The sequence below is a fragment of the Lactuca saligna genome, chromosome 2, assembly GCF_052625555.1.
Source record: "Lactuca saligna cultivar CGN05327 chromosome 2, ASM5262555v1, whole genome shotgun sequence".
In the NCBI taxonomy this organism is placed as follows: Eukaryota; Viridiplantae; Streptophyta; class Magnoliopsida; order Asterales; family Asteraceae; genus Lactuca; species Lactuca saligna.
In genome coordinates, this window is record NC_136418.1 from 158,707,994 (window position 1) to 158,725,674 (window position 17,681).

At 34.8% G+C, this 17,681-nt stretch overlaps 2 protein-coding genes across 2 annotated transcripts; one reads left to right on the forward strand and one right to left on the reverse strand.

The window, feature by feature from the left end:
- Nucleotides 1-3,510: 3,510 nt before the first annotated feature.
- On the forward strand, nt 3,511-6,989 carry MGT10 (magnesium (Mg) transporter 10). The gene is made up of 13 exons (XM_078981156.1): nt 3,511-4,107; nt 4,289-4,361; nt 4,618-4,688; nt 5,020-5,105; nt 5,191-5,281; nt 5,361-5,429; nt 5,554-5,634; nt 5,716-5,878; nt 5,980-6,025; nt 6,101-6,181; nt 6,255-6,337; nt 6,454-6,497; nt 6,586-6,989. The coding sequence occupies exons 1-13, from the start codon at nt 3,724-3,726 to the stop codon at nt 6,679-6,681; spliced, it is 1,368 nt and encodes a 455-aa protein (XP_078837282.1). The 5' UTR covers nt 3,511-3,723; the 3' UTR covers nt 6,682-6,989.
- A 182-nt stretch (nt 6,990-7,171) lies between these two features.
- Nucleotides 7,172-9,932, reverse strand: LOC145032373 (uncharacterized). Its single transcript, XM_078981155.1, has 5 exons — nt 9,480-9,932; nt 8,158-9,129; nt 8,024-8,071; nt 7,560-7,950; nt 7,172-7,475 (listed from the first exon to the last, which is right to left on the reverse strand). The coding sequence occupies exons 1-4, from the start codon at nt 9,699-9,701 to the stop codon at nt 7,561-7,563; spliced, it is 1,632 nt and encodes a 543-aa protein (XP_078837281.1). The 5' UTR covers nt 9,702-9,932; the 3' UTR covers nt 7,172-7,475; nt 7,560.
- Nucleotides 9,933-17,681: the final 7,749 nt, after the last annotated feature.

The following is a 17,681-nucleotide window of genomic DNA, read 5'->3' on the forward strand; positions in this document are numbered from 1 at the left end:
TTCGCGGAAGAGGTAACACAACAGAAGCTCCTTTACAACAGTGATTATACTTAGGACGATTAGTTTGACGACGATTTCCAAGCCTTTCAATATACCAAAACAAAGCTCCACAAAATTCACAAACACATATACAATCCCCACAGTCATAATACGTAGGAAGCGCAACAGAAGTAAAAAATCGAGATCGTTGACTCCTGCGCAAAAGAGGAGCAACAGAAGCAAAAGAGGGAGACCCACAGTCACTAAGCTTACGTTTTCGACAATTATTCATAATCAGAAATCAAGGAAATTAAAAGCTGAAAAAATTTACCATAAGCAAGAAGAAAACAAAAATTAAAGACGCAGTCACAAAAGCCCTAATCGACAAATGATAAAGAAGCAGCAGAAGAAAAATACCTAGAGCAGATAGATAACCGGAGAAGAAAGAAAGCGGAGGCAAGAAAACCAAGGAGCATCCGGTAGACGACACGAAAAAACCACGTAGGCAAGAAAATTAAATCAAATCCACAAAATAATAACACGTGCGACGGAATTATATATTATATAGATATATATAAAAGGATATGGAGATAACAGAAGAAAAGTATACCCAAAACAAAAAAGTATCCAGAAAATACCAAAAAATCGAAAACTTACAATTGTGAAGGTCATGTGGTAGAATTCGGAAAAACAAAAATTGTGGGAGGAAACATAGAGAAAAGGCAGCGACGTGTGGCCAAAATCGGAAAAGCAAAAAGTGACTGTACATAAGCTATTTTCAACTTTCACCCATATGAAGCTACTCCCACTCCTAAACGAACATCTTCCTGTAATTGCAGTGCTTACTTGTGCCAAAATTAAAATCAACAAAATAAGATCGCTGATCTTGATTGAAGACACATCAAGCGAAAATAGTGAAATTATCATACAAAAAAACAAACGTCGCTTTCCTCTGGAACAGACTTTCGGCGAGAGAGAAGAAAGTGGAAGAGCTATGTATGAAATTGGGAATACAAAGACGCTAGTCAATGGCGGTGGAGGACTTTATCACGCCAGTCAATGGAGGTGGAGAATTTTATTGGAGGAAAGAGCGGCAGCAGGTCAAAAACAAAAATAAAGTAGGTCAAAAACAAAAATAAAGTGTCAAAAGTCCAAAAACGGAAGACTTTGGTGACGAAATGTGAAAGGGCAAAAATGTACTGTTGGTAAGGTGCCTCTCGATTTATTATATATATAATTAGTTAATGAATTTTGGTTGGGAGGAACTAAAATGATGTTTATCCATCGATGAAGATCAAAACTCGAATAAGTTTCAATCTTATCAAACTGACCAATTGATGTGGTTTTCTAATAAGCATAAGTAACATCAATTTTACCATTTAAAATCATTCATTAAGATGATTTTGAGAACCCAAAGTAGAGTTCATCTATTGGTTCACACCGCAAAAAAAATCATCAACGAAAATAATTTCAAACTCTTCTTCTCCAATCCTTAAACTTGAATGCTTAAAGATAAAGCAAACACTAAGAGTATGTGCATGTTTATTTAACCAATAATACCTTGTATAGGCTAAACCTATTGTCTAACTTGCACACCAAGCAACTATCTAAAATAATGACATAATTATCTATACTTAAATACATAATTTTCTTGTTATAAGTCAAATATAACTAACTATTATCTTTTATAGTTCTCACTATTTATAGATTGTACTTTGCTTCCAGCCTAGTAGGCTTATGTAATGTCAACAAACAGCCTGGTACTCTTATCTAATGTCAACAACTTGTGTGAGTGAGTATTTTCAAAAAATAGATCGATGTCACATACCCTTTTTTGTTGAAATAACCTCACCTTGACATTTGAAAAATTTTGCATTAAGACTCTCTAAATTAAATTCAAAAAGTACTCATAAGAAGTTTAATTACTGACATGGCTTCTCGGTTAACTAAATGATATCATATGTTGCAAGTGGTGTACACCTAATATATCTTCATTCATAATTTATAGTGTATATGAGTTAAATATTACATTTGAAGAGTAGGTTAACTTTTCATGCCTTCTTTTGCTTATAGCTCTGATTTCCAACCTTATCGACTCTAAGCCTAAATGAGAATGTTAGGTGTGACTATCATAGATGCTCTACAATGTGAGTCATCTAACATTTAACAGTTAGATGTACAGTGTTAAAACTATTGACATCTATGAGTCAAAAATTATGCACATTCCTACCATAGGTACACAAAATATTCTCATTTGTTGAAGTTTATAAAGTTGAAAACTAGAGCTAGTAATATAATAAGGGGTGGAGAGTTGGCATGTTCTTCAAATTGGACACTCTAAAGTAATGAACTCATAAACCCTAAAAGTTGCTAATTAGGATATGCTAGATGCACAATACTTTCCATATATGATGTCATATAGAAAAACAAAAATCAATGTCAATTTTAAACTGAAGAGGTTTAACATACCAAACTATAGAGGTGAAACTATAAAAATACAAAAATATAATGGTTTTTATTTCTATTGCCCTATATTTTATTTTAAACTCTAAAGTAATGAACTCATAAACCCTAAAAGTTGTTAATTAGGATATGCTAGATGCATAATACTTTCCATATATGATGTCATCTAGAAAAATAAAAATCAATGTCAATTTTAAACTGAAGAGGTTTAACATACCAAACTATAGAGGTGAAACTATAAAAATATAATGGTTTTTATGTCTATTACCCTATATTTTATTTTAAACATGAGAACAACTAAATCTATGGGTATTCATAATTGGATATACAACGTTTTTATAGAACTATTCAGTCCAATCATTCACCGGATATTAAATATTATCAATTAATCCAATCAAGTTAACATTAGTCGATCAAACCGAACGGATCCAATTAAGCATTGAATTGGATCGTTTATCAATTGGTTATTTCCTTCGGTTGTATCTAATTGGATCCATCCAATGGATATCCAACATTCAATCTAATCATTCACCAGATATTAGATATTGTCAATTAATCCAATCACGTTAACATTAATCAATCAAACCGAACGGATCCAATTAAGCATTGAATTGAATCATTTATCCATTGGTTATTTCTTCGGTTGTCCGGTATATCTAATTGGATCCATCCAATGGATATCCAACATTAATCTAATTTTACATCCGGTTACAAACGGTCAAAGTACATACACATTTTCAAAAAGGACATCCACTTCGTATATAAATTTAAAAGATTCAATTAAACCCAAAATATTATAATAATAAAGATCAAAAGTAGAGATTACCAAACACACAATCCATAGTTCCGCATATGCATTAATGATGATCGGATATCTAAATGGATTGGTTCGGTTTATAATTGGATCCGGACGGTTATTCAAAAACCGACGATCAAATTTGGAGGTTAAATTTCAAATCGGTATTAATCCGATTACTATTGGATAATATATCGGTCCGTTTAATTTGATCGGGCTTCCAAACAATTGCGTGTCGGGAAAAAAAAGTTTTGGGTGAAAGATAACGGGGATACGGTCGATGAAACCGACGTGGACACAACATAACCACCAGAACAGCAACTGTCATCCTCTTCACTAGCTAGCTCTTAATCACCACAACCACAACAATATATTCTTACTAATTTCCAAAGAATTCGAATTCAAAACCTTTTGTATTATCCTCTACAAACAAAACCAAACCAAGTAAAGTTCGCCGATGAAATACTTCAATTGCAAGAACTAAAATGGCGTTAACAACTCCGATTTCTTCGCCATCACAGTTGATTCAGTTACCAGTGGTTCATCCGCCATCTCTGTCGCCGTACGTTTCATTTAGGGGATACACCTTGATCCGGTCAAAATTCCAAGTGATCGCTCTGCGGAACACTGGGAATTCGGTGTTTCCGGTTCCACCGAAAGTCTCGTCGACTGTTAGGTTTAGGTGTTATGCAAAATCGACGGAGGAGAGAGAGGCCGACACGTTAACAAGTGACACCGATGACGATTCCAGTGAAGAGACTCATCAGACTCCCAATAATGTGAAGAAGGCGGAGGACGGTAGTTCTCGGAGGAATGTATCGTCTTTGTCTGATGCTCTAAACCTTGGGATTCGTGAACCGGTTTATGAGGTCTGTTACGAAATTATCCAATTCCATTTTTGCTTCAGTTGCAGTTCAGGGCTTCAGGCTGGGGAGATTGATATACCTAAAATCACTTTATCCTAATTCTTAAGTGGCAGTTTAGTTTAGCTTATTTCATCATCAACCTCATCGACTTTTCTAATAGAGTTGTATGTTTATTCCTCTAAAGGTTGTAGAAGTGAGTTCAAGTGGAATGGTGTCGACCAGAAAAATCAATAGGCGGGATCTACTAAAGTCAAGCGGTGCGTGGAATGTTCTAATAACATAACTTTTGCTGTTCTACTGAACAAAATTGTAGCTGTTACTTGTCATTCTCTGTTCAATCTATATAGCACTTTTCAAAAATCTATGATGTTCAAGCTTCTTCATATGCACATACAAGCTATTCCTAATTGTATTTCACCTTATTAATCCCTGTGATTAATACCACAACAACTTAGTTAAGATTATTGAGATTACTTTCTCTGCATCTTCACTTAAATAAGGTTTTGGTTGCAGGTCTTCGCCCTAGAGACATTCGCAGTGTTGATCCTTCACTATGGTTGACCAACACAATGCCTTCATTACTGGTATTGCTTTAACTCAAATTATCATCTATGGTGTTTTAGTTCATGCCTAAGAAAGTCAAAATCCTATAGCTTCTTTCTTCATCTCCATTATGAGATGCTCCATTTATCCATTTGCTGCCATCAGCACACCTACATAGTATTATACCTAAGGTGAAATGAAATTGTCATGCTGAATATCTCTTCTTAAAACTGCAAGATAGATCATGGGAATAATCAACTCGTGAATGACTTATAATTGCATTTAGGCTCAACTTGTGATCCATTAGTATTTTTCTTACCACTTATATGACTTGTGTGGTTGATGTGTAGAAGAATTTTGTGTTTTATTCAGGTTCGTGAGAATGCTATACTACTAAATTTGGGCCCTTTGCGGGCAATTGCAATGCAAGAAAGTGTGTTTATATTTAATTACAACAGGTAAGCATTGTTCTCCTCCATATCTCGCCAAATCAAAGGTTAAAGAGATGGTTAACATTGTTATTTTGTGGTTTATTTATGTTAGGAGAGCAGGGAAAGCTTTTATAGATGCATTATTACCTCGATTAAATCCTAAAAGCAGTAATGGAGGCCCTGTAATGCCCTTTGAACTTGAGGTTGGTGAATGATGATTGACTGATTTCTCTCCATGTCTAGATTCTGAGTTTTACAAGAAGTTTGAACTTGATATTTCAGGTAGTTGAAGCTGCCCTGCATTCACGAATACAACGGTTTGAGGATAGACTGATGGAGTTAGACCCACGTGTGAGTATGGAAACATAGTGAGTATATATGTAATTATCTTTTATTTTACAGCAAGATCATATTTATAATTTATGGAAATGATGAGAAGCTTTTTTTTTTTTTTCTGTATGTATGTATTGTTCAGGTTCAAGCTTTACTTGAGGTTTTGCCAAACAAGTTAACTGCTGACATATTGGAGCAACTTCGTATTAGCAAGCAAACCTTGGTATGGATTTACAATTTTACATCACATCAACTTGCCATACATATATAATTGGAATTTTTTTTTTTCTTTTTGGCATTGAAGGTTGAATTGGGATCAAAAGCAGGGGCACTGAAGCAAATGTTGTTTGATATACTTGAGGATTCTCATGAAATACGTCGCCTTTGTATAGTGGGCAGAAACTGCATCCTCAGTAGAAACAATGTTTTGGAGTGCTCTGTCCCACAAGAGAAGCAGATAGCCGAGGGTACTTACTTGTCACATATTTTCAAACTACATTCCCATTCCCATTATTATTGACTGTTGAATATGCTGATTGTTGGAATGATTCTCATTTCTCACATGCAGAAGAAGAGGAAGAAATCGAGATGCTACTGGAAAACTATCTTCAAAGGTAGGTAATTCCACTTGAAGCCCAGAATTGTGATTTATCATTTATGTATGTGTGTCTGTGTGGTTGCATTTGCAGATGTGAATCATGTCATAATCAAGCAGAAAGGCTTCTTGAGTCGGCAAGAGAAATGGAAGACTCCATATCTGTTAACTTAAGGTTTTGTGATCTGTCTGTCTGTGTTGTTGATGGATTTTTACTATTATTATTAATTACTAAATTTTGTTATCAGCTCTCGGAGGCTTGAGGTGAGCAGATTTGAGTTGCTTCTTCAGGTTGGGACCTTTTGTGTTGCTGTTGGTGCTCTTGTTGCAGGTTAAAATTCTCCATCCTCTATTCTATAACTTTTTTTCTTTTAAATAATAAAAACATACTCACTTTCTGTTTGTTTTTTTTTTTTTTGGTTGTATTTGTTATTTGTATTATTGTAGGTATATTTGGCATGAATCTAAAATCCTACCTCGAAGAACATGTGGTATACTACTTTTTTCTTTTCTTTATTCTAAGCATATGGTTAATGGAAAAATCAAATCATATGTCTTATTTCTACCATATATACGCAGTTTGCATTTTGGCTTACAACAGGAGGAATCATATTTGGTGCTGTTGTGGCGTTTTTCGTCATGTACACGTACCTCAGAACAAGGAGAATACTTTAGGCTTAATTTGCAAATAATGTACCAAGTTACAACTTACACCCGTGTCATCAAAGTCACATCACATAAACTCAGATATTATCATTTCAGACTTGAAACAAGGAATTACCATTTTTAGCCTCACCCGTCCAAATCAAGACATGATGCAAGATGACAAAACTCTCAAGTCTAGTATTGTACTTCCCCGAGAAGATATTGCTGATTTGGATCTTTCTTCTTCTTGTGGATATAATTTATTTATTTATTATGTGAGGGAGGCCATACATACTATCATTATTAAAATGTTAATGCTCGAGTGTGAAGTACTTCAATTACTGTTGAATCATATTTTATATATAAATAGAATGGGGGACAAAAAAACAGGTAAATCATCAAAACAAATAGACAAGACATAACTATAAGAGTATCCAGGACAGGGTGGGCATTGATCAGAAATAACACAAAATGAGGGCCCAAACTTGCTGTCAAATAGGACCAAAGAGATTTCAACAGATTGGCAAATAAAAGTAATATTAAAAAAATAATAATAATCCAGATTAAGACATGCGCATATGCATTAATGCATACTCTCATTTGTTTGGTAGCAAAAGAAAAAGAAAATCACGGACCCAGTCCAATAAGATGTACAATTGGTTTGGGATCATCATAAATCATACCAATCCAAGCAAATCCCCCTAATACATAAATTGTACAAAGAATATGCATACAGCCTTAAGAAAATTGGCAATGTTTTCCAATAACCTGATGCACAAAATCCCCATCCACGGTCAAAAATATCAACTGCTAAGCCCAGACAACTGAAAAGTTTAAAAAAAAAACAAAACAAATAAATGTATAAGATATTACTTTTAAATCAAAACCTAAAATGATAAAATACTTACCTTAAGAAGCTTGTTTTGATGGTGTCTTTGAAACTCCACCAATAGCTATGTTCCCAACTCCAGCCTCCATAGCTTCCCTCTCATGTTTCTCTTTACTTTTCTCACAACTCTTATTATCATCATCAACAACAACATCCGCCTTGGGAGTAAGGACCCGAGGTCCACCAGTGAACCATGAATGACTAAGGCATTGAGCAGCTGTAGGCCTTTTCTCAGGGACAAAATCAAGAATAGGAACAAGAAAATCAGCCAAATCAGTCGCTTCTTGTTCACTAAACTCATATTTCTCCTTAAGCACCTTATGCAAAGGCCAAAACCGCAATCGCCTTATATGCCTCAAATCCCCATGTCTGTTGAAAAACTCACGCGAGTATCTCCCACCTAAAGCTATCTGCAAAATCAAGTTTTTTCATCTTATAAACCTTAAACATAAATCATCAAATATCCATACCCACCCAACTCACCTTTCGAGGCATCATTCCAAGAAGTTCCATCATTAGAGCCAAATGATCCTGTAAAAAGTACATACCATGTCATTATATCATAACTCATTATATACTCACAAGTCAGAACAAAAGTAAAACATTAAAAAACTTACCTCATCTCTATCGTAGTTGTCACCACTATGAGGATCAAAGAGGACATCACCAGTTGCAAGCTCAAAGCAAATGCAAGCAAAAGACCATAGATCAGCAGAGGTTGAATATTTGGATCCCAGTAGAACCTCTGGACACCTGTATTGCCTGGTTTGAATATCTCCAGTAAATTGTTTATAAGTCCAACACGCGTTACCAAAATCAACTAACTTGCATTTAACATCAACATCAGCCAACAGCTTTTGTCTTGTTGATCGACTCCCTCTTCCGCGAAGTTGATTCCTTTCCCTTACATCAGGATGAGTCTTGGAGTCATCTTTCACAACTGAAGAAGAAGCATGGTCTTCAATGGAGTCCACCTCATTTGGTTTCTCATTAGGGCAAGAATCAGGATTGATTGAATCGTTGTCTTGTTCAACTTCATCAAGATCTTCCCTTCCAGCACCGTTTTGGGCAGCCTTCTTAGCCTTTTTCTTGATTTTCTTTTTCTGGTTCTTGGTGAGATCGCCATTTGAATTCTTAACTTCTTTAGAAGGCCCGGAGTCAGCTAAAAGATCTTTACTTGAAGAGAGGATGAGGGGTGTGCCTGATTTTGTTCGATCTCTTTCTGGATCAATCATGGATAGAAGTAAAATGTTTTCTGGTTTAAGATCAGTGTGTATAATGGAAAGCTGGCGATGTAAGTAATCCAAACCCCCTAAAATGTGGAAGCAGATTTCTTTAACCTTGTGGAGAGGGACTCCTCGGTAATCTGAATACTTGATTAATGTCAGGAGGTTATCACCCAAATACTCAAAAACCATACAGACATGCTGTCCATTTGGTCCTGAGTGTTTGAAATGATCCAAAAGCTTCACAACAGACTTTTGATCATCTGGATCCCCCTCAGCTATCTGTTTCAATATAGTGATTTCATCCATTGCTGCCTCGGTGTAGTGTTGAGCACTTTTTTGAACTTTTAAAGCTACATATCTCTATAAACCAAATCCAGGTTTTAATTCGTCAATTAGAAAACATCAAGCGATCATAAACAACATAGCAGGTAATTTCAGAAATCAAATACCAATCCTCAAACAGCTAATTTCAGAGCTCAAATTAAACTAATTAGCTTTAAAAGCTTATTCTCTCTGTGCTAATATATCGCGAATGATAAGCTTGAGAATCTTTGTAATGCAAAGAAGCAAGTTTTCTAAAGTAGAGTTTGGCATAGTTGAGGGAAGGAGGAAGTAGTATTAGAATAGAAAACAATTTTGTCCAGAATCAACGAAACCACTGATATTGACTAACGGAAACTCAGGTACAACGAAAGAAGTAGAAGACATACCGATTTCTGAGTGTCCCAAGCGAGCCAAACGGTGGAAAAATGACCCCAACCGAGCTTGCTCTGAACAATATATCTCGAATGCTTAAATTTATCACCAATACGAACAGCATGATAACCTCCGCGCCTGTAATCCTCCGTCCCTTCGTCCTCGGATGAGTAATCACTCGTCTCGCTCCGATCGTCTCCAGTGCCGCCGTTTCTTCTATTATTATCTTCCGCCATCGAACAGAACACAGCTGTACGAGTAGAAGCTCCAACAACGGGCGGAATCAAAGCTTCCAGACAAACCGATTGCGATCGATCTGATATTGGAACCCTAAAAATAAAGAGAGTGTCTCGAACCTTGAAAGTTGAAACTAGGGTTTCTACTTGCCCCCTGGTCTTTGTGTTCTAGTTTCTTCTTTTTGTTCTCGTGTAGATAGAAGATTAGTTTCGTTTTCCCTTTCTTTACAAAATAATCATTTTGACAAACATTCGACAAAATAATAAATAATGATTATTTTTTTGTGGGGGTGTTATCAAATTTTAATTAAATATCTTCTAATCAAAGATTTTATTTTAATAATTAAAATGAACATAATAATGTTCTATGTAATTTGAGATACTGAAAACATGACCGTTTACCCAAAAAAATTTTCCATTAGTTTCTATTGAATGATTGTGGATCTTGCTCAAACCTTTAAAAGAAATCTAAATGATTTAAATAGAATGATTTTAAAACTTGATTATTAATTAGCGATCAAGCAATTCCAAATCTTTATATTATTAAAATTAAAATAAAAACTGAATAATTGAACCTCTTAAATATCTACATATAATCTTTAATGTTTTTTTTTCTAAAATTTTATTGAAATAGTATAATATTAATCCATGGTTGTAATCAATTTGCACATTCTTTCCTTTTCATTTTATCCGTAGGCCTTGAAAATTAGGTAAAAAGATGCATAAGTATCATTTATGTTCATTGGTACTCGATTAGATAAAAACGTGAAAAGTAGAATTAACGTAAGAGAACAACCTCTTTATCAATTTCATAACATTTGTTCATTTAACATTAGATTTGTTTTTATTTATTTTATTTGAGCTTATTTTTTAATAAACTTATATTTATAAATATATGGATTATAAATGAAACATCTTGATTTTGGATATTTTTATATAATAAAATCATTAAGTGAAATCATATTTTATATGATGAAAATATTGTTTATAGTTTATCATCATATATCGATAACGATGATATCGGACAAAAAATGGATTGTGAATTTTTTGTGATAACTCTCAACTCATTAATCCATTTTATCAACTAAAACAAAAGAATCAAGAGGAATCAAATTAATTGGTTTCTTTTTCTTCAAACATGCATTTACAAACTCATGTACCTATGGTTCTTCTTGAAGTATATCATCCATTTCTTGTGTTTTCGGTTCATGCCAATTGCTTACTACACAAGTCACATCTCTGAGTTTTATAAGAGCATTGGGTGTGGATAACAAGATGCAATACCAAATTATGCCACCTCACATGCCACATAAGCAAATGGTGTTATAATATCAAGTGAGGAAATGAACAACAAGATGCAACACCAACTTTTTGAAAATAAATATTTTTATTTTTGTATTTTTTTGCTATTTTGTTTTTTTATTATTTTTTTTGTTTTCATTTTTTTTCTTTTTGTGTTTTTTTAATAACTAATATATTTTTTATAAAACATATAATTTTAAAAAAAAAAAAAAAAAAAAAAAACGACATAATATTTAAAATCTAAAATTCCGATTACAATTAAAAAAACATAATTTTAAACCTAAATTAATAACTAAAATACCATTCAAATTACTACTAAAACCACACCAATCCTAATTAACCATTAAAAAAAACATCATTTCCGCCGCATCTTTTGCTCTCGTCTCCACCTCCTCCGCATGTCTTGCAGCGCGCCTCGCTTTGTCGCGTCCGGGCAGTCGTCGTGGTGGGGATATCTCTTGGATGTCATCCGGGATCTCATCGTCATCGGCGTTTGGGTCGATGTTAGTCCGTGCGTCCGACACGTCGACCGAGCTAGAATTGCGAGACCTTTTGGATTGAACCTCCGACGATGTAGGCGTTTTATTCCACTTTGGATCCGCTCGCAACAATTTCCATGATTTTTCAAAGTCGAAAACATGACCCATTTCGATCCGATATTGTTCCTTAGCAGATTTGAACAAATCGAAGTCGTTGGTTCCGCTTTGTTGTTGCGCCTCAAGCCGGTTGTAAATACCGTTGAATTTGCCGCACCGCTTAGTTATCATACCCCATTTGCTGTTCAACATGTCGTTGTTGTGATACAGATTTTTCTTTAAAATAGCGTGAAAGTTGTCGAGCATCGTCCCCCAATAAGCTCGTTTTTTCATTCCATTTCCGCGAAGTTCGTTTTTTGAAGTAGCACACCAAGTCGCCGTCAAAGCGTATTCCTCTTCCGGTGTCCACCATTGTGGAACGTTTATATTTTCTGTTTCTACCGCTATTAATTTCCCTTTTGATTTTCCTTTCCCTTTCCCTTTCTTACTACTTCTCGCTTCCACTTGAACTGATGGTTGTTTTGTAGGCGACGGTTGATTGGTTATTTGTTGCATCGAACCAAAAGAAGAGAAAAGATTTTGTTGTAAATTTGGGTTTTTACCAAATTGATTTTGTTGAACATAAGGTGAATTGGGAAGTTGCAGTGGCGGTGAAGCGAGATTGAAAGCGACACCTTGGTATAAGATTTGTGGTGAACCTTGAGACGACAAAATGTTAAAATAATTTTCATACCCCGCAAATCCGAGAAGCGATGTTGTGTTTGGGTTTGATGATGGAGGGGGGGGGGGGTTGTTTGGGTTTTGCTCCATTTTTTGATTAACAAAGTGTATAAAATATAGAGAGAATTTTTAAAAAAAAAAAATATATGTAAACTTTAAATTAAAAAGATATATATATATATATATATATATATATATATATATATATATATATATATATATATATATATATATATAAGTAAAAAGGTAAAAAAGTTTTTTTTTAAATTGAATATCGACCGTTTGCAAATGGTCATAAAAAACAACGGTAAAAATAACCGTTTCATTTCGTCATAACACCCACGAGAATTGCTCCACGAGATGCAACGAGTTAGGGGGGGTGTTCCCCCCGTCACGACGGCATTATCATGTGCCACATCATCCGGTTATATCTCGTTGTTGGCCCGTACCGCACCATCTAAGTCTTATAAGCTTGATTTGAGTGAATATTGTATTTGATTTATTACGCCACATGATGGATAGTCATGCACGTTACAGGTAAATTCAACATGAACATTCTTCTTGTATTTTTGTTATTCCTAATTGTGGTTATAACTTTAAAATTAATTATTCTCTCTTTCCTTTTTTTTTTTGTGAAATGTTGCTTCCAAATTTAATAACCTCATTTTCATGTATTATTTTTTCCCTATGAATCATTTGTAGTTTACCCATTGGCAAGGAATATATGTTTAGTATTTGGTATTTCGAGACAATCAATCGGTGTCTTTAATGATAATAGAATCACATCCTCATTAAAAGAGAGAAGTTACAAATGTTCTTTATAGAAAAGCTTAGAGTTACAAACAAGAAGAGAAAAATTAAATACTTGCAAGAACCAAACCCTAATTTAAAGTCTAAAAAGCTCATAAACATATGGGCTAACCCCCCCCCCCTCCCCCTCTCTCCAACTCACAATGTCACAACAATAAGCATTGAGAGTTTGTCACACAAAAAAAACAAAATCAAGACGCTGATAGAGCCTTCATAAAAATATATGCAACCTGCAAGGTTGATGGAAGAAAAGGAAGTGATATGGTCTCGAGCTGTAAGTGATGACGGGTGAATTGATAATCAATCTCAATGTGTTTCCTCCGCTCATGGAAAACATAATTTCTTGCAATTTATATCGTTCTTTTGTTATCAAAATGAGGGGGAATAGGTGAAGAAATGTGAACCCCCATATATGCAAGAAGCCACTGTAACTAGATAATCTCACATGTAGTCACATCCATAACACGATACTCGGCTTCACGGAAGATCTAAAGATAACGTCCTGGTTATTACTCTTCCATGAAATTAGGGACTCTCCAAAAAACACGCAAAATCTGGCGGTGGATTTACGATCATGACAATCATCCTCCCAATCAACATCACTATAGGCATGTAACTTAAGAGATGAAGTTGTGGGAAAAAATAAGGTCTGAAAGTGAGTGCCATGAAGATATCTCAGAATACAAAGTACAGCCCCCTAATGAATAGAGGTAAGAGCGGTAAAAAATTGACTGACAACACGAACAACACGAGCAATATCCGGATGAGCAACTGTGACATAAACCAAACTTCCCAAACAGTCCGGTAAAGATTCGAATCGGACAAAGGAACACCATCAATAGGACAGTATTATGTATTGGTTTCAAGAGGATTATCTACAATCCGATTGTTAGAGAGGCATGCCCGTGTAAACAAGTCAAATATATATTTAATATGTGATGTGTGCGAAATGTACTAGTTTTAATCCTACTAACTTAAACACAAAGACAAACACACGAAAGGCAATGTACTTATCGGTTAGTAGTTTAGTTCAGCTAAGTAGGGTATCTAACACAGGGAACAGTAAACAATTAAGATTATTACTAATATTATCTAAATAAAACAAGTAAAAAACTAAGTTTTTTTTCTCTAGTTTTGCAAGACTAGAAACTTAAGCAATAATCAAACACTGAAACAATAAACAATTAACGTCTAAGGAGATAGAAGGTAACTAAATTCAATATTAAAAGAGACTTTTGTTTAGGTTCGAATCATTTATTCATATGGTTGATTTTATGGCAAGTGCAATGGATTAATTAGCATTGGCTACCGATTAGTGTGATTAGGTTCACGTTCGCTATTACTAATTCTTAGAAAACAAATTAATTCAAGCAGTGATCAAGTGATTAAACTAATAAATTTCCTAGTTTATTGATTCGGGTTAAGTAAGACTTCTAGTTAGATAATCAAATTACAAATTCAATTAACTTCTTGTTGATGGTTTGTCACACAAGCTCACACATTAACTTACCTACTTTCTAATTAACTCTAGTTTCACGTTCGCTATTCCTAGGCATATAACAATGTTTTCACATAAATCATGATGAGATAAGCAATTAAGAGATGTTCATGCAGCTTAATATACTTGTAATTAACAGAAAATAGTTGTTGTTAACACATAAGGTTCTTTAACAAGCTTAACAAAGAAAAAATTCACCAAATTAAATTACTCCAACCATAAAATCAAGTCATATTCATAAAGTCATCTATCCTAAACAGAAGATACGAGTTTTAGCTCATGTCCACAACAAATAACAACATAAATTCAAATTCTAATGATTCAAACATGATTCAAAACAAAGATTAAGAAAAGAAGAATAATTATTTGCCTTTGATCTCTTATAAATTGCTTCTTAGGTTGAATTCTCGAAAACTAGAGCTCCAAGAACCCTTCTGGCCTCCAAAAAACCGTCCAAGTCTTCCCCCATTAGTTAGGGTTCGAATGAGAAGCGTTATATATATATATATATATATATATATATATATATATATATATATATATATATATATATATATATGGTAAGCAGGGGCGACTAGTAGAGTCCAGTGACCGACTCGATGAGTCCATCACTTAAAATCCGTGGACGGAAAGTCAGCGTCAAGAATCGTGAAACTTCTAACTAACTCATCGAGTTGATGGCCAACTCGTTAAGTCCATTTGGAATAAACATTTTCTCAAAACACGAAAGTTGTTCGAAATTGTGTCTAGTTTTCAGAACATTTTGAATCTCGTCAATCAGAGTTACGGTTCATGAGATATGGCCAAAATAACGACTAAGGGTCAAGTTGTCCAGAAACATCCTTCTTCCTTCAAAATCCAAGATCCAAGCTTCCAATTGCTAAATCCGTTTCCTTTTCCATCAAAAGCTCATATTTTAGGCTACAAATACATTTTAAACATATTTAAGTATCTTTTGTTCATAATTTGAAATAAAATAGCCAAAAAGTATTAAGATTACACAAAATATATGACTAATTATGCTCATATCAGTATGACAAAGAATATACACTTTCTTAAACCGGGCTACCTCAATGCCCAAGAAATAAGGTAGCAAGCCTGAATCCTTCATAGAAAATCGGTGAGCTAGATCATTTTTCAAAGGCTCAATACCACCATGGTCATTACCTATAATAATCATGTGATCCACATATAATGACAAAAGAATCTATCATGCACTCGTGCATCTAATAGACATAATCAAATCATGATTGTTCTAGACAAATCCAAGAGAGGTAATCACTTAGGAAAATTTCTCAAACCAAGCATGAGGTGCTTGCTTGAGACCATACAAAGCTTTGTGAAACCGTCAAACCTCACTCGGTTGGTGTTGAATTCCTCAAGGGAGAGATATCTAAACCTCCTAATGGAGATCACTATTCAAAAAAGAATTCTTGACATCCATTTATATGATCTCCCACTGTCGAACATATGCAACCACAATCATAGTACAAATTGTCATCAACTTTTCCATTGAGGCAAAGGTCTCATGATAGTCAAAACCATACTGTTAGGAATACCCTTTCGTTACAAGTCTGGCCTTGTACCACTCAACATACTCATTAATTTTTGTTTTTATCTTGTACACCCAATGACAACCAATCATATGTTTCCCAGGAGGAACAGAAACCCAATTCCATGCTTGAGTATTATAAAGAGCAGTGAGTTACTCAGCCATAACATTATGCCAAAGAGGATCTAAACGACCTCTTTATATAATTCAGGTTTAGAAAAATGATGGTTGTTGGCTATAAATAAAGAAAATGATCTTGAGTATGCAGAGTAAACAAAATCTGGAATCTTGGTGGACTTGATAAGACATGTAGACCTCCTGAGGGGTGGTGGAGGTGGGTCTTCAATCTCAACAGTCGAAGGAGCCGACTCAGGAACATGAGGAGTCGAGGAACTCTTTGAAGAAGTGGGTGTGTCATGAACTGGAGGATCAAGCAGCATAGATAAATCTCGAGCCTCTATATCCATATCAAAAGGATCAATGTGCAGAAGATCTGACTTTGTTACGTTGTGGGATGTAACAGGAATCGAGTAGAAAGGAATATGTTCAAAAAGACATGTTGGGAAGGATATAACTTTTGACTCACATGATGATAGCAATGTTATCCTTTATGTCCAACACTATACCCCAAAAATACACAAATAGCAGATTTCGGCTCCAACTTGTTCCTATCAACATGAGGACGGAGAACAAAATAAGTACATCTAAAGACTCATAAAGTAGATTAGTCTGGTAGGTGAAAATGTAGCTTCTCAAAAGGAGACATTCTTAAATTCAATGCAGTATAAATACGATTAATCACATAAACAACAGTTAAGATTGATTATCCCCAAAAGGCACTAGGGACCCGCACAAACAAGAGCAATGAGCGGTCAGTCTCAACAATATAACGGTGTTTCCATTATGTCGCATTGTTTTGCTACGGGTTATCAGTACACGATGGTTGATGTATGGTACCATCAAAATCAAGTAACTGAGTAAAATAATTAGAGGTATATTCACCCTCTAAGTCACACTCGATGCACTATATCACAACCGAATGTTGAGTTTTAACAAGATCTCTAAAATTGTTGTAAATGTCAAGGAAATCCTATATGTGTTTCATAAGAGAAACCTAGGTATAGCGAGCATAATCATCTATAAAAGATACGAATATAATCATCTATAAAAAGATACATAATAGGTTGACCCACCCTTTATGGATACTGGTGCAGGACCTCATACATCATAATTAATAAATATCAGAAGGAGCAATAGAACAAGACATACTTTTACTGAAAGGTAAAGATAGTATTTTCCCAATTTACAACCACTATAATCAGAAATATCATAAGTGTTTAAGTGACCCAAAACTGTAACACCCAGTCCTTGCAGGTAATTTCTTTTCCTTATTTTAAAGTTAAGTGTTGGGAAACTTGGTCCTACGCGGGGCGTAAGGTAGTCTCATACGTAGCGCATACTTGGACATGGGGCTTAAGATCTACGCAAGTGTGGATGAAGCTACGCGAGGCGTATGAGACCATAAACCAAACCCTAATCTTGGGGGTTTGAGCCTTATTTAA

Bases quoted from the DNA above. Each gene is read 5' to 3' on its own strand.
- MGT10 (XM_078981156.1), top strand. From the start codon at position 3,724: ATGGCGTTAACAACTCCGATTTCTTCGCCATCACAGTTGATTCAGTTA. The intron at 5,430-5,553 runs GTGAGTATGGAA...TGTATTGTTCAG, and splicing joins TGATGGAGTTAGACCCACGT to GTTCAAGCTTTACTTGAGGT. The intron at 6,182-6,254 runs GTTTTGTGATCT...TTTTGTTATCAG, and splicing joins TCCATATCTGTTAACTTAAG to CTCTCGGAGGCTTGAGGTGA.
- LOC145032373 (XM_078981155.1), bottom strand. From the start codon at position 9,701: ATGGCGGAAGATAATAATAGAAGAAACGGCGGCACTGGAGACGATCGG. The intron at 9,130-9,479 runs GTATGTCTTCTA...TTTGGTTTATAG, and splicing joins CTTGGGACACTCAGAAATCG to AGATATGTAGCTTTAAAAGT. The intron at 7,951-8,023 runs GTGAGTTGGGTG...TTGATTTTGCAG, and splicing joins TTGGAATGATGCCTCGAAAG to ATAGCTTTAGGTGGGAGATA.